This window comes from Rhinoderma darwinii, chromosome 5, assembly GCF_050947455.1.
Source record: "Rhinoderma darwinii isolate aRhiDar2 chromosome 5, aRhiDar2.hap1, whole genome shotgun sequence".
NCBI classification, from domain to species: Eukaryota; Metazoa; Chordata; class Amphibia; order Anura; family Rhinodermatidae; genus Rhinoderma; species Rhinoderma darwinii.
Window position 1 is genome coordinate 308,613,425 of NC_134691.1, and position 13,663 is coordinate 308,627,087.

The 13,663-nt window shown below is 42.1% G+C and overlaps 1 protein-coding gene across 2 annotated transcripts in view; it reads left to right on the top strand.

Moving 5' to 3' along the window:
- Positions 1 to 13,663, top strand: part of WDR37 (WD repeat domain 37) — a 141,210-nt gene that overhangs the window by 95,890 nt on the left and 31,657 nt on the right. Inside the window, exons 9-12 of one of the 2 annotated variants that reach the window (XM_075827430.1) lie at positions 967 to 1,011; positions 4,178 to 4,254; positions 5,890 to 6,127; positions 8,742 to 8,883. In XM_075827430.1, coding sequence (XP_075683545.1) covers positions 967 to 1,011; positions 4,178 to 4,254; positions 5,890 to 6,127; positions 8,742 to 8,883 — 502 coding nt within the window. The remainder of the gene's footprint in view (positions 1 to 966; positions 1,012 to 4,177; positions 4,255 to 5,889; positions 6,128 to 8,741; positions 8,884 to 13,663) is intronic. The other variant, XM_075827432.1, reaches the window with a different exon arrangement.

Below are 13,663 nucleotides of genomic sequence, written 5' to 3' on the forward strand. Positions count from 1 at the left end.
TATCGGACCAAAACAAGAGCGAGACATGAGCTTTGAAAGCAATTTAGTCTCCCTGTACATAGAGAAGAATGATGGAACGACTATTATAGTATTTGCGTGTCCACCCTTTATAAAGAAAAAGTTATAATGAAACGTACGCTCAAACAGACACAAAGCAATGCCCTTTTTCAAAAAGCCTCATGCATAGAGAATCCAGTCATGGTGCGTGGTCCCGGTATAATATATATAAATATATCTATATATATCCATATCCCACTGAGCCAGTCAGGTCTGACGGGTACAGGATTCAGTGTAAGATAGAGCTGCTCTGTATACAGAATACAGAGCAGCTGTATCTCAAGAAGTAAAAATACTTTTTAATAAAAACTAATTTCAAAGTTGCATCAAATACACTGACATTTTTATTAAAAATTACTTTCAAAGGTTTGTATAGCCTTTGAAGGGTAACTGAAGTTTCAAAAAACTTTTGACATGTCCGAAGTTTTGATCGTTGGGGGTCTGAGCACTGAGGACCCCACCGGTCGCTAAAACGAAGCAGCAGAAGCACTCCGGTGAGCACTGTGCTGCTTTGTTTCCGATTTGAGTTTTCTTCTAAAGCTGAGCAAGTGGTGTACGGGCTTAATAGAAAGTCTGAGTCCGTACAATGCTCGCACGGCTTTCAGAGAAAAGACGTTTGGAAACTAAGCGGCGCCGAGCTCACCTCTGCTGCTAGCGGTTTTAGCGATCGTTGGGGGTCTCAGTGCTCAGACCCCCAATGATAAAAGTTTAGTTACCCTTTAAATATATTGATTGATGACTTTTAGTGGCAGCCAAGCCTGTGCCGCTCACGTGGTACCTAACGTGGTTTTGATAAATGTTCCATGAGGACAATTCTCATACTTCCTAACTTGCATAAATGTTTTTTTTTTATTGCATGTCATTTTATTATGGTTACCTATAGAATTAATTTGTATGTTTGTCTTTCAGTGAACTCTATAAAATTTCATCCTACAGAGCAAATTGCATTAACCGGCAAGTATCCAATGTTTATTATCCCTCACTACTGTGTGCTTGTGTTTAACTATGTAGTCTGCAGCACAGTTACTTGCCTACTCAGCTGTGTTGTCTGTTTTCACATGAATCTGATACTGAAGTTAATCTCCACAGGGAGTTACAAGGTCTTTAAAAATAAATTTAGAACACGATTTCTCAGCAGCAGCTAGCCTGCATGTTGACAGTTTCCAGGTAGCAAGAGTTTTTATACACAGAAGATTATCAAAGCAATCTGCAACATAAGAGAGCAAAAAAAGAGCATGAAAACATGAAGGCTAGCGCAGATTTTCGCTTTAGCGTTCTTCCACCGAAATTATTTGTTTTTGTTTTTAGGGAAATCTTAAAATCTCATGAATTCTGCAACCTGAGAGGGAGAATGATGCAGCGTGAATGTTGTCAAGCTGCTTTTTGCACTTTCTTAGTACAGTGACCACCCAGCTTTGAGTTGAACAGCTGACAGTCTGGTTGCTATTCACATTGGCTATCAACCACAGTCTTTTCAAATGAGTTTTCAGGCAGCATCTCCCTAGTAACCAGTCTCAGGTTTTTCAGCTCAAGACAGGATTTCCACTAAACCACGATCAGAGAACGAGAGGCTTGGTATTCAACCACGTCAGTCTCTGTCTCTCACCACGACATTAGCCATATTTTTATAAAAACCCATTTAGATAGAGAATCTTTTTGAACACCGTTATAGTCTCACTAAAGGATTTCAAGTATGTCAACCGCCGGTGCGTGGCTCATGCATCTTTTATGTATGATCTGATTGCCTAGACCTGTATAAGCCACTTTAACGTTTCATCTGCTGAGCTCAAATATCCTATAAAAGGCTTTTTCAGATGAAATTCTCAAATGTTCAGCATTTAATCTGAGCTGGAGGAATAATTATTTCGAAATCGCATCCAGTCAGATATGTGTTTCCATTTCATATTACCGTATTGAAATGATACTCCATGTTCGAAAACAGATATGGGACAGTGTCAATATACTTTTAAAGGTAAAAAAACCAACAACAAATGGACTTTAGACATCATGCACAGGGTAGGGTCGTGTGTGCGGAGCCTGTACACAGTCACTGTGGCTCTGTATTATGAAGCCGTAGGCACTCTGTGTACCGCCACCGAAGGGGGTGGATTCATATAAAATCACACAGACAAAAGCCTCTATATGCATTTGTATAAAATCAGCCATAGGGAGGTCCTGAAGGGCCTCATACACTTCAATGGCAGCTGTATTACATCTCCATACAATTCTGATGTTGTGCAAAACCCGTAATATGGTCGTGTGCCTCTCCGCCATGTTGTCTTTAGGTTCTCTGATGATTAAGTCCCTGAGACGGTTGGCGTTACGCTTTTCTCATACAGAATTCCATATCCCCTGCGGTTAAATGATAGAATCCTGACTGTCTGCAGCCGCCGCAAAAAGCATTTCGGATATACAAAAACATAATGAATTAAAGTTGTTTTTTTTGTTTTTTTTTCCCATTTAGTTTGGAAAAACATGGCTGATCTCTTTCAGGGGCGTCTCTACTCTTGTCCGTTGGCTGAGTCTGGAGTTGCCACAGCTCTATTTAAGTGAATGGGGAATGGGGCTGAGCTGCAAAACCAGACACAGCTCATGGGCAAGACTGGCATTGTTTCAGGAAGAAGGCCGCCATGTTTTTCTAATCGCACAACTCCTTTTTATCGGTACAGAATTTTGAATATATAGAGATTAGAAAAACCAAATGGTGTTCAAGAGCGGACATTGACTTTTTTTCAGCAATATTTTTATTTTTATTTTTTAACCTTTTAAATCAGGAGTCCATAGCCTTTTGGATGTTGGCATAATGTGTATTACACACTGAGTATTAAAGGGTTGAAGAAGTCGTCCTGCACATAAAAAGGCATTTTTTAAGCTCACAATACTGTACAAACATAAAAAAAAGGCATACTCACCTCACCGATCCCCCTCCCCCGCTGGTCTCTGCTTCCTGCTGCAGCAATGACATGTCCTCAGGATAGGCCATCAATAGCTGATCAGTCGGGGTCTGACTCCCGATTTGCTGTATTGAAGGGGCCGCGCTACTTCCCCTTCATTTCCTTTGTTGCTTAAACTGTGAATCACCGGCAGACTTGTACTGGAGGTTCACAGTATTACAGTCTTCTCCTATTGAAGTGAATAGGGAGATAAGCCATACATTTTTTGGGGACTTGATAACCCCTAAATCTAAATCCGTCTTGATAGACCGTATTCAGCTCACTGAGGCATTGATCATGTTACATGCTTCCCATAGAAGTTTTATGGAGCAAGGAGGGAGCAGAGTGAGAGAGCGGCAGTGAGAGACAAACGTGTTGCAGCTTCTAGTAGGTCTTATATCTCACCCCAGTTCTGGATTCTCGGCTACACTGTTCAGCACTGCTGTACAATCTCCTCCATGTTTCTGCTGCTTCTGAGGGTATGCTACAAAGAGATTGGGGAGCAGGGAGTTCTCTGTTTGCTGGGTATAGCAGACCTAATCGCTGTTAGGCTCCACCCACTAGCTCAGGGAAAACTGAGAATTTAGCATACATTTAGCGTATACTCGTACGTCCGTATACGTTTGTCAGTTTTTTACCTTTTTAAGTGAACACTGATAGAAAAAAACAAACTACATACATTAAATCTATCAAACGGATACAAAGGTATAGCATTACGTGTGCATACGTCGTCCATCATCACTGCTAAAAAAAAGTTACGCCACGTATACATTTTTTTGAAGTACAGAATAGCGTAGCCTACGCTTTTCAGTACTTTCAAAAAACAGTATCCCAACGTAAACCATGACAAACCTACACCAAACGGATGGTATTTTAGTCTACGTTTGACCCATTATAGTCTATGTATACGCCGAGCTATATGTTTCAATACTTTTTTTAGTGTTTAAAAACGTATACGCCCGGCGGATATCACAAACGCGATGTGAATGGGGCCTAAGAAGTCACCTGAAAGGTTAGGCACGCTTTTAAGGACCATCATGACCGGTGCACTTTAAAAGAAGTTGTGTGCGTTCCTAAAGGTTTTCCTTAGATACTTATTAGGCAGTATGTATGTTCTGTTTAATGGAAGCAGAAGTGGCATAGACATAGACACCACCAATGTGACATTATATTTCTTTGTTTTATAGCATCTGGAGACCAGACAGCTCACATCTGGCGCTACGTGGTGCAGTTACCCACTCCACAACCGTCCGCAGACACCAGCGTAAGCCCCGTGCAGAAATGAACAAATCAAATACTGCAGGGCAACATGTTTAACTGTTATGGAAATAGCGATATTTACTCCAATGCTTTACATGATTAGATCAAATGGCTTCTGGAGAGATAAAATAAAACACGCCTCAGGTTAAAACAGTTTTTTTTGTTTTGTTGGTGTTGATGTCAAAGTCTTGTTATACAGGTTCCATTTTATCACTGCAGTTAAAGCAAATCTGTCAGGTCTCCTATCTAAGGTCAGAATGGAAGGGAGAGCGACTCTGAGCTCAGGAATATATCGTTTTCTATGATTTCTTTTAGTATTTTTGTGTAAAAAGCTGTTTAAACATTGCCAGGACTCCTAAACAAACAAATCTTGAGAGTCCTGCTTTCTCCGCCCACGCATTTGATTGACAGCTCTCTTTATATCATCTTACACCGGAAAAGCTGTCAGTCACTTTGGGTGGGCGGGGAGAGACTCGCATGCTTTCTCAGATAGTGCAGCATAGAGACCTGGCAGATCCACTTTAAAATCGAATGTGGCTTGAGTCCTGTTGGCCACTTTGGACAAACCCTTTTTATTAAAAGGGTCGATTAGCGATCAGCTAATCGCAGGTTGTCTTTCACTAATCAGTTGTAACCTGTGTGTAAATCCGGCAGTAAGTGTTTAATTTTCCTGCAGCGACACCACAGGGCAAATAAAGCATTAAACGGTGTCCATTGAAATCATTGAATTGTTTGTGTAATTCATGGATATGCTTGGTCCTCCAGAGCGAGAGAGAGAGAGACTGACTCTGGCTCAAAGATGAGGGTCCTGAATGTGGGAACCACCTCTATCAACTTAAAATTTCATATAAGGATATATGAAAATGGGGTTTCGTAAGGCTGTGTTCACATTTGCGTTTGGAGCCTCCGCTGTAGAAATGACAGACGCTTTGGCGGAACCCAACGGACCCTGTCATAAACAATAACCACAACGCAGATGTGAACCGAGTCTTAGATTTTTAAATGATTTTGCATCCTTGATGAACTGCAATGTCGAATGTTTTGTGACCAATTTAATATAAAGAACTAAGAAAAATTATCCCAAAATATTGTGGTGTGACACAACTCTGGTTTTCTTTTATTCATATATTGTGTATATGGATATGACTATCACTCAAGTGGAGGACTCCTTCATGAGATTGTGAATTTAGACCAACGCTTGATCTTTCACATAAGGAAAGTAAAACAGGCTCATGTCTTATTTCCTGCAGTTTGGTTTGTGTTTAGTCTCAAAAATGTTACGGAACAGTTTTATGTGAGTCCATAGGTTAAAAGGGTTATCCACAAAGTGAATAAGTCAAAAAAGCAATACTATCCTATCCTTGCCCCTGGTGATCCAGCACTGAGTCTCCGGCGGCAGTCCCGGTGTTTGTTTACATGCATGTAACATGTGACCGCTGCAACCAATCAGAGGGCTCAGCGACCATACGTTCTATTTCTGGCATTATGCCAGAAATCTGATGAGTCACCACAGAGCCCCGCTGATCCTTCTGATTGGCTGCAGTGGTCACATGCTACACAATTGTCACTTCCCGAACAGCTCCTTTAAATCATTGTCGTTTAGTAACTGTTAAATAAAGTTCTGTGTTTTTATTCTCAGCAGATTTCTGCAGAGGAAGAAGTCGATTTTTCAGATAAAGATGATCTTGATGCCGACGGTGATATTTCCAGTGATTGTCCTACTGTCCGGGTTCCCATAACCTCACTTAAAAGCCATCAGGGGGTGGTCATAGCTGCTGATTGGCTGGTTGGGGGAAAACAAGCTGTCACTGCTTCATGGGATAGAACTGCCAACTTGTATGATGTAGAGACATCTGAGCTCGTCCATTCCCTTACAGGTAAATTAGACGTTCAATAGTAAGGTACTTCTTCACTGTTTCTGCTTACATTTTGTTTCCCAACACTCAACCAGCCTCAATCCAGGAAAGTTGGATTGGATGTGTTTTCATTTTTCTTATTTGATTCCTTAATATAAGTGGGGTTAAAAGTGTCTAGAAGCCGCTAATCTTCCCCTGCTTGCTTAGAGTTAAAGGGGTTGTCCAGGATTAGAAAAACATAGATGTTTTCTGCATCTAACAGCGCCGCACCTGTCCACAGGCTGTGTCTGATATTGCAGCTTAGTTCCATTGACTTCAGTGGACCTGAGCTACCCGACACAACCGATGGACAGGTGTGGCGCTGTTTGTAGAAGAAAGCAGCCATGTAGTCTGAAGGATTAGGCAACAATTAGGTTTTCTGTTCCCATTAATGGGTAACCAAAGTTTAAAAAAAACTTTTGAAATGTCAGATGTTTTGATCGGTGGGGGTCAGAGAACTGAGATCCCCACCGATCGCTTAAACAAAGCGGCAGAAGCACTTTGAGAGTTTAGTTACCCTTTTAAGTTTGAGCTTTTTGTTCGACGTATGTGACAGGAAAGCTTCCAGTACATACGCCAAACATGTCCATAGGACTCGGCTGTTCTTTTGGGAACCATCGGGCCGGCTTAACTTTTTTTTAACTTTATAGAAAAGTGGCGTCCCAGAATGGGAGCACAGGTAATTGAAGGACTTTGCTAGTAAGTGGAGTAACTTCTCATTATCTGTTGTATCAAGTTTTATGAAACAGGATAACACTTTTTGTATTCACGTGAATACATTTTCTATCTTTTGCATCATTGTATTGTAAAACCTTTACATGTCCTTCTGTGTTATTTGTAAAGCTGTAAAATTGCCAGGCAATATAATTCCACTGACCTGGTTTATGCTTTAACTATGCCCTCATTTCGAGTTTTGGCACAGCCGCTCTCGATGTAATGAACACGAGAGTAGGGGAAACTGAACTCATTGATTGTCAACAGGAGATCTAATGTGACTGCATGATCTATGACCTTAGGTCGTGCACACACATTTGCCAGACGCTCGCATAATGTGGCTATTCGCCTGTGTTTACCACCTCTAACGAGCGCAGGTCGACAATACACCTGGTCAATCAGCGCTCATTTGCGTAATTCAAACAGATCAATAGTCGTTTAGTATGGATACCAACAATCGTTTGTCCCCTTGCATCATGTCGACAGCACATCGCCTGTTTACAAATGGAGATGTGCTGCCCAATAGAGGCTATTTTTACGGCTGCATGAAAGCTGCAATCAGCTGATCGTTTGCTCGTTCAGCTGACCTTTGCCCTGCATCTGCCTCTCTTGGTGTTCTTTACATGCAGTGCGGCTGTACGGATTCCCAGAATAGAGCCACAGTTATTGCAAGGACTGAAGGTAAACGAGTAAATTATGTGCTGCCAACAACCATAATATTTTCTGCATTTAACACGATACAATGGCTGATTGTCGCCCTGTTTACACAGGGCAATTATAGGGAACGAGCGTTCTGCGAAGGTTCGTTTGCCTGATAATTGGCCGGTGTAATAGGGCCTTAAGTTAGTAAGTGGAATAACTGCTCATCACCTGTTATTGTAAGCAAATTTTATGAAACTGAAAAACCCTTTTTGAATTCATACGAATAAACGTTCTACCTTTGCATCTATGTATTGTAGACTCTTTACATTGTAAAGCATGTTCATTTATATTTTAACCTTTTAAATTTCAACCTAGACTTAATTCTGAATCCGAATAACCCCTTTTTTCTTAAATTTTTTTTTTTGCAATGGCTGGAAATGAGATAAATTAAGAAAAGAAGCAATACTCGCCTATCCTTTCCCCTGGTGATCCAGTGCTGATACTTCGGCGGCACTCCCAGTGATTCTTCACATGCACGCAGCATGTGACTGCTGTAGCAAATCGGGAGGCTCAGTACTGACAAATCGCATCTTTGGCATAATGCCAGAAATAAACCACTGATCCCTCTGATTAGCTGCAGTGGTCATCTGCTATGTGCATGTAAACAATCACCAGGAGTTCCCCCAAAGCGTCAGCGGGGGAAAAGGATAGGTAAGTACTGCTTTTTTCTTATTTGCAACCATTTCAAAAACTTTTTCAGAACTCGGCTAACCCCTTTGAGGCATAAGGCAATGTACGTGTTTTTTGTTTCAATGGGTACAACATATTTCTACTGTAATGCAGACAATAGTATAGAGTTTTCGTATCCTCTTACCATAAATAAATACTTTGACCGGAGCCGTACTATAAAGCCATCAGAGACTCTATCGTAGATTCTGTCAAAATAACAGGCGCCTTCCTGAAAGCCCAACGGATTCCCTTGTAAGTCGAACGACCGATGCGGCAGAACATTGTGGTTTCTGTTATGACTGGAAGCTACAATGCAAATGTGAACATAGCCCAACACAAGTGAAAACGAAAGACTCAACATAATTGTAGTTACTAAAGGGTGAATAAAATAATGTGGTCTATGGTGGTGTGATCTCAACATGGTGGCAATCGTTTTGCAGTAGACACATACGTACACATATGAAATTTGTTCTATGCTAGCTTCAGCGATTCTTCTTATTTTTTTTTTTAGGTCATGACCAGGAGTTAACCCACTGCTGCACACATCCTACCCAGCGTCTTGTAGTAACGTCTTCCCGTGACACAACCTTCCGACTGTGGGATTTTAGAGACCCCTCAATACATTCTGTGAATGTTTTCCAGGGCCACACTGAGTAAGTACAAGTGTCCATGTATTCATTATTTACATCTAGTTAGTAATAAATGATAATTTATACATATTAACTTTATAGTTATTAACCAGCGCTTACACGAGGCGTCGGTGGGAATCCCAGAGGTTTAAGACCCACCTGTCAGACATTTGACACGTCTAATAGATATGCTTTAAATGCTAATTTTAGGAAAACCCCAGTAAGGCTTCGTTCACATTTGCGCTAGGGTCCCGTTCCGTCTGAGCTTTCCGTCGGAACGGGACCCTGACTGACACAAACGGAAACCAAAGGTTAGTCGACTACGCTATTGTTTCCGTCAAAACGTCGGAACCCTTGCACTACGGAGACAAAAGGAAACCATTGGCACCGGATCCGTCACCATTGAAATCAACCTTTGGTTTCTGTTTGTGTCAGTCAGGGTCCCCTTTCCGACTGAAAGCTCCGACGGTATGTCGGCACGGGACCCTAGCGCAGATGTGAACGAAGCCTTAGTCAAATAAGGGCACTGACGTTCTTGATCTACATACTTTAATTATCCATTTTCAGAGTCACGTGTACGTGGATTGAGCTTTTTAAGTGCTCTCTAAGAAAATAAATATTTCTGCTTCTCCGGTCTTGTGGCTGCCAAGTTTACTTGAGGGGAAACTACCCCTGCCTATCCAATGGGCAGCCATTTAGATGTTACGTGCCAGGTTTTTCTAAATGTAGCACCTATGTGACGTGACGCATGTATGTAAATTGCTTGCCTGGCATCACCGTTGTGCATTGGAAAAACATCATCTGGGAGAATACCATGTAAAAGTCATGATGGGCTACATGCACATGACTGTATTTTGCAGCCTGTAAACAACGGATCCGTTGTCTGTTTTTTGCGGTCCACATGTCAAAAGTTTGTCCTCTGCATCGGTTCTTCACGTCGCCATAGGCTTGAATGGGCGAAACCGAGCCGCAAACGCAGACAACGCCTCTGAGTTTTGCGGCCTGGTCCCACGGCCTCCAAACAGATCTGTGAAAAACACGGTAGTGTGAATGGGGTCATAGAAATGAATGGGTCACTATTCTATCCGTTAAAAAAAATAAAAAAATGGATAGCACACTGATTAAAACGGCCGAGTGCAAACCGCATTGTTATTTTTTACCTGAGGACCCTGCCTTTGAGATGTGCAGTGTCCCTTCTCTCATGTCTATTTTGACCACAAATGACTCCATGCCATCCGTGTGGAAACTCCACCAACAGTCGACCCTTCAGATGTTCTGCTTTCTCCAGGCTGTGCTGATATAATTTAATAGAAAATCTTCAGTAAATAAGTTATCCTAAATTCAGAGTTGTGAAATCATTATTAGACTTCTTTCCAGTATGTAGGTTGTTATTAACGCTCCCAGTGACAGAATTGACATCTCGCTATGTGAAATACAGCCATGGCAGCACATTCAATCTCTTCCAGCATTTTAGAGTCCTGTTATTTTCTTTGAACTTATGTAAATTTATACATATAATTGTATATACAGCAAGTAAAAGCATTTAAAGGGTTTGTCCAGGTTGAGGGATGTTTTTATACTGATGACCTATCCACAGGATGGGTCATCAGTATATGATCGGTGGGGGTCCGACATCCGAACACCACACCAATCCGTTATACCAGCGGTTCTATGCAGGAGTTGGTGCCGGAAGCAGAAAGCTCTGTACACTCTGTAGCCGCCGTGCTGGGTTACTGCAGCTCTGCTCCTATTCACTTGAATGACAGTACAGGGGCTAATTTACATATTGGGCGCCAATAATGACACCGATATCTCCAGAACGGCGGAGGCTAGACAGGCAATGAAACGTAAGCAAGGGTCTGCGCAGCAGGGCCTATAACATGGTGAACTCATCTGCACATGTCTGGGGTAGTGAAAGGTTCTCTTTAATACAAAAGTTTTCCTGCAGTGGAATTGTATGGACTGGCCAGACCATTTTCATTGCTTAAAGGGAACCTGTCAACAGCATTTCACCTATTGAACTTTACATATCCCTCACTGGCCGCTGCTATCAAAAGTTCATTGCCGTTATCCCCTCCTAAACTCCTCCTCCGACTGTAAAGAACGGTCTACAAACATTTTGCGCCTTTTATCGTAATAATCCGGTGTTGCGCACGCACCAGAAGAGGACATCAATGCACAAGCGCAGGATTTTGTGTGCTGGGGGAAGGCGAGGAGCTGTCAATCAAAAGTATGGTGGCGGGGTAAACTCAGAAAGACTTGAGGAATGAAGATTGGACTCTTTTCAAACGAAGATTTGACTCTTTTCTGCTCATTAGCATACGGTGTGGGGACCCTAAAAAACTGAATACTAAAGCTACAGAGCCAACTAAGAAGATAATGATAGGTTATATAGAAATGATTTTTCACCCACTACCACCAGGTATTGCTGGTATAATAGGTGAAATGCTGGTGACAGGTTCCCTTTAAGGGTTTTTGTTTTTTTGAGACCACGCCCATGAACAGCCTGCGTACCTTTTGTGTACAGACGCTCTGCCGCTTATACGGTATAGATGAGCTACATTGGTAGATCTCTATATATGCAGCTCTCTCCAAGGACGAACCCCACACAATCTGCATTTATTACGATCAATATGCACAGCTCGGACGTACTGTAAGCTGAGTGCGTTACAAATTGTGTCCCTAAACTGAGAAGTTAGAGACCAAATGTTTAAATGATTTTAATGGCAAATTTGTAAAAAAAATTTGCATGAATAAAACGTCATAGAACCTCTGAAATGGTTCTAGGTGTCTAGGCCACCGACTTTTATTGGCTGGAAAACCCCTTTTAACCTTTTTAAAGACCTTTTTATTTTAATCATGGAAATTTCCATATACCTTTTTCCTGAACATTTGGCGATTACTCTAAACCTAACCTATAGACTTTATTTCCCTCCGTCATAAATTTGGATTTAAAATGGTCCTGTAGAGATTCCAATTTATAAATCCATAAGCTTATTACTTGGGTCTAAGTAATACTTTTGAGTTGGAGTGGGCTATCTGAATGGAGATTTGCTGCTGAAATATGACTTCTATGGACGGTGTGAATGCTCGGCTTGCCTTTTCATAATTTCATTGCTACTATATCTTAATAAAGAGCTTTTCTTAAGAGTGTCTGCAGCTGTGCGATAAGACCCGAGTGGCAGTACGCTGCGGACGTATGCACAAATTTTAACAAGCCTTCAATCTGTACTGTGTTGGCCCATTAACTAGTCTATTAATATATGATCTGGCACATTGTTTACTGAGGCAGCAAGTCTTTAAATAAAACAAAAAAAAATAATAAGGATATAATGGTTCCATTAAAATAATGTGCAAGTATTTATGACTTTGTGAAGACAAAAATTGTCAGGTTTATTTCATTTTTTTCTTTCTGCTCCAGCAGATGGCGCTCTAACACTTTAGCAAAAAAAGCTTGTCCTCCTATAACTAGGTTTAGATTCTTCCAACATTTATCTGCACTACTAGAAGAGACGCATGCCTCCCTTGGTTTGGGAAGACTTACCTTATTTACACCTATTAATAAAACAAACTGTATCGTGGATTTAGGAAGGATCAATGTGCTGGTAGACTCCAGTGGTTTTACAAGGCACGGGGGTATTCCGTGTCAAAGGTTAAGGCATTTATCCTTTGTTATTTTTAGTCTGTAGAGCTGTGAGACAAATCTTCCCCTTTTTATATTATATTCCTTAAATCCAGTACACATGCTTGACTAGGTTTATTCTCTTGGGATCTGCAAAAATGTTACATTTTTTCGAAAAGCCCAGAGTTCAAGCTTAAAGGTACAAAGTATAAAAAAGGCTTCGTCTTCTTTGTCACTTGCTGGCAGGCAGCTTGCTGCAGCAGAAAACTGCTGCTCTGCATTGGAGACCAGGCAAGTTGAGCTCTGCCCCTCCGACGGAGACTTTTTCAAGAGCGTGCATAAAGTGTTAACGGTTTCTTGTTCATTTTTACATTGGTTGTCCCTTTAACATTTAGTGGTGTCCATGGCTACTCTTTATAGAAATGCATTTAGATAGCAGCACCCCCGCCCAAAATGGCACCCCCTTTTCGTAGATAACACCACTGTAGCTCCCTGTAGGAGCGGAATTCCTCTGGCCAAGCATTCCGCTCCAGGAGTAACCCCTGATGTCACTGTCCATATATGGATAGTTACGCCAAGGGCTTCTCCAGTAGCAGATTCCACGGTCAGAGTGTCGGCCGGGGATTCCTAGAGAGAACCCCTGACGGTGGACAGTGACGTCAGGGGCTCTCTCTAGAAGCGGAAACCCCAGCACAGAGTGATCGGACACCGGGGCTTCTGCTCATAGTGGGAATTTAGATGGCCCTACAGGGGGAAGGGAGGTTCAATGCTATCTACAGCAGGGGTGTTTCTATCTACAGGGGGGTGGCACTATTTACAGCGGAGATGTTGAGAAGTCGGGGAATCCGCGGCCGGAGCGCTGGTCGGGGATTCCGCTCTTAGGTGGAGCTTAGGTGGCGCTATCTACAGGGCGTTTTGTGGGGGTTTTGTGTGGCGCTATCTGCAGTGGGGGGGTGTATTCCGGGGCTCTTAAAACCCCGGCAGACATGAGAGTGCAGCGCTGCTCACATTGAAGCAGCACTACACTCATTAAACCCCGTTCCAGGCTGCCAACGTTTATATACGCGACAACTGCACAGAGCATCGGCAGATGGAACGTGTATATACAAATGGCAGTCGTGAAGGGGTTAAAGAACTAGTCTCGCCATGACCACCCCTTTTTATACTGAAGCTAGCCTGACG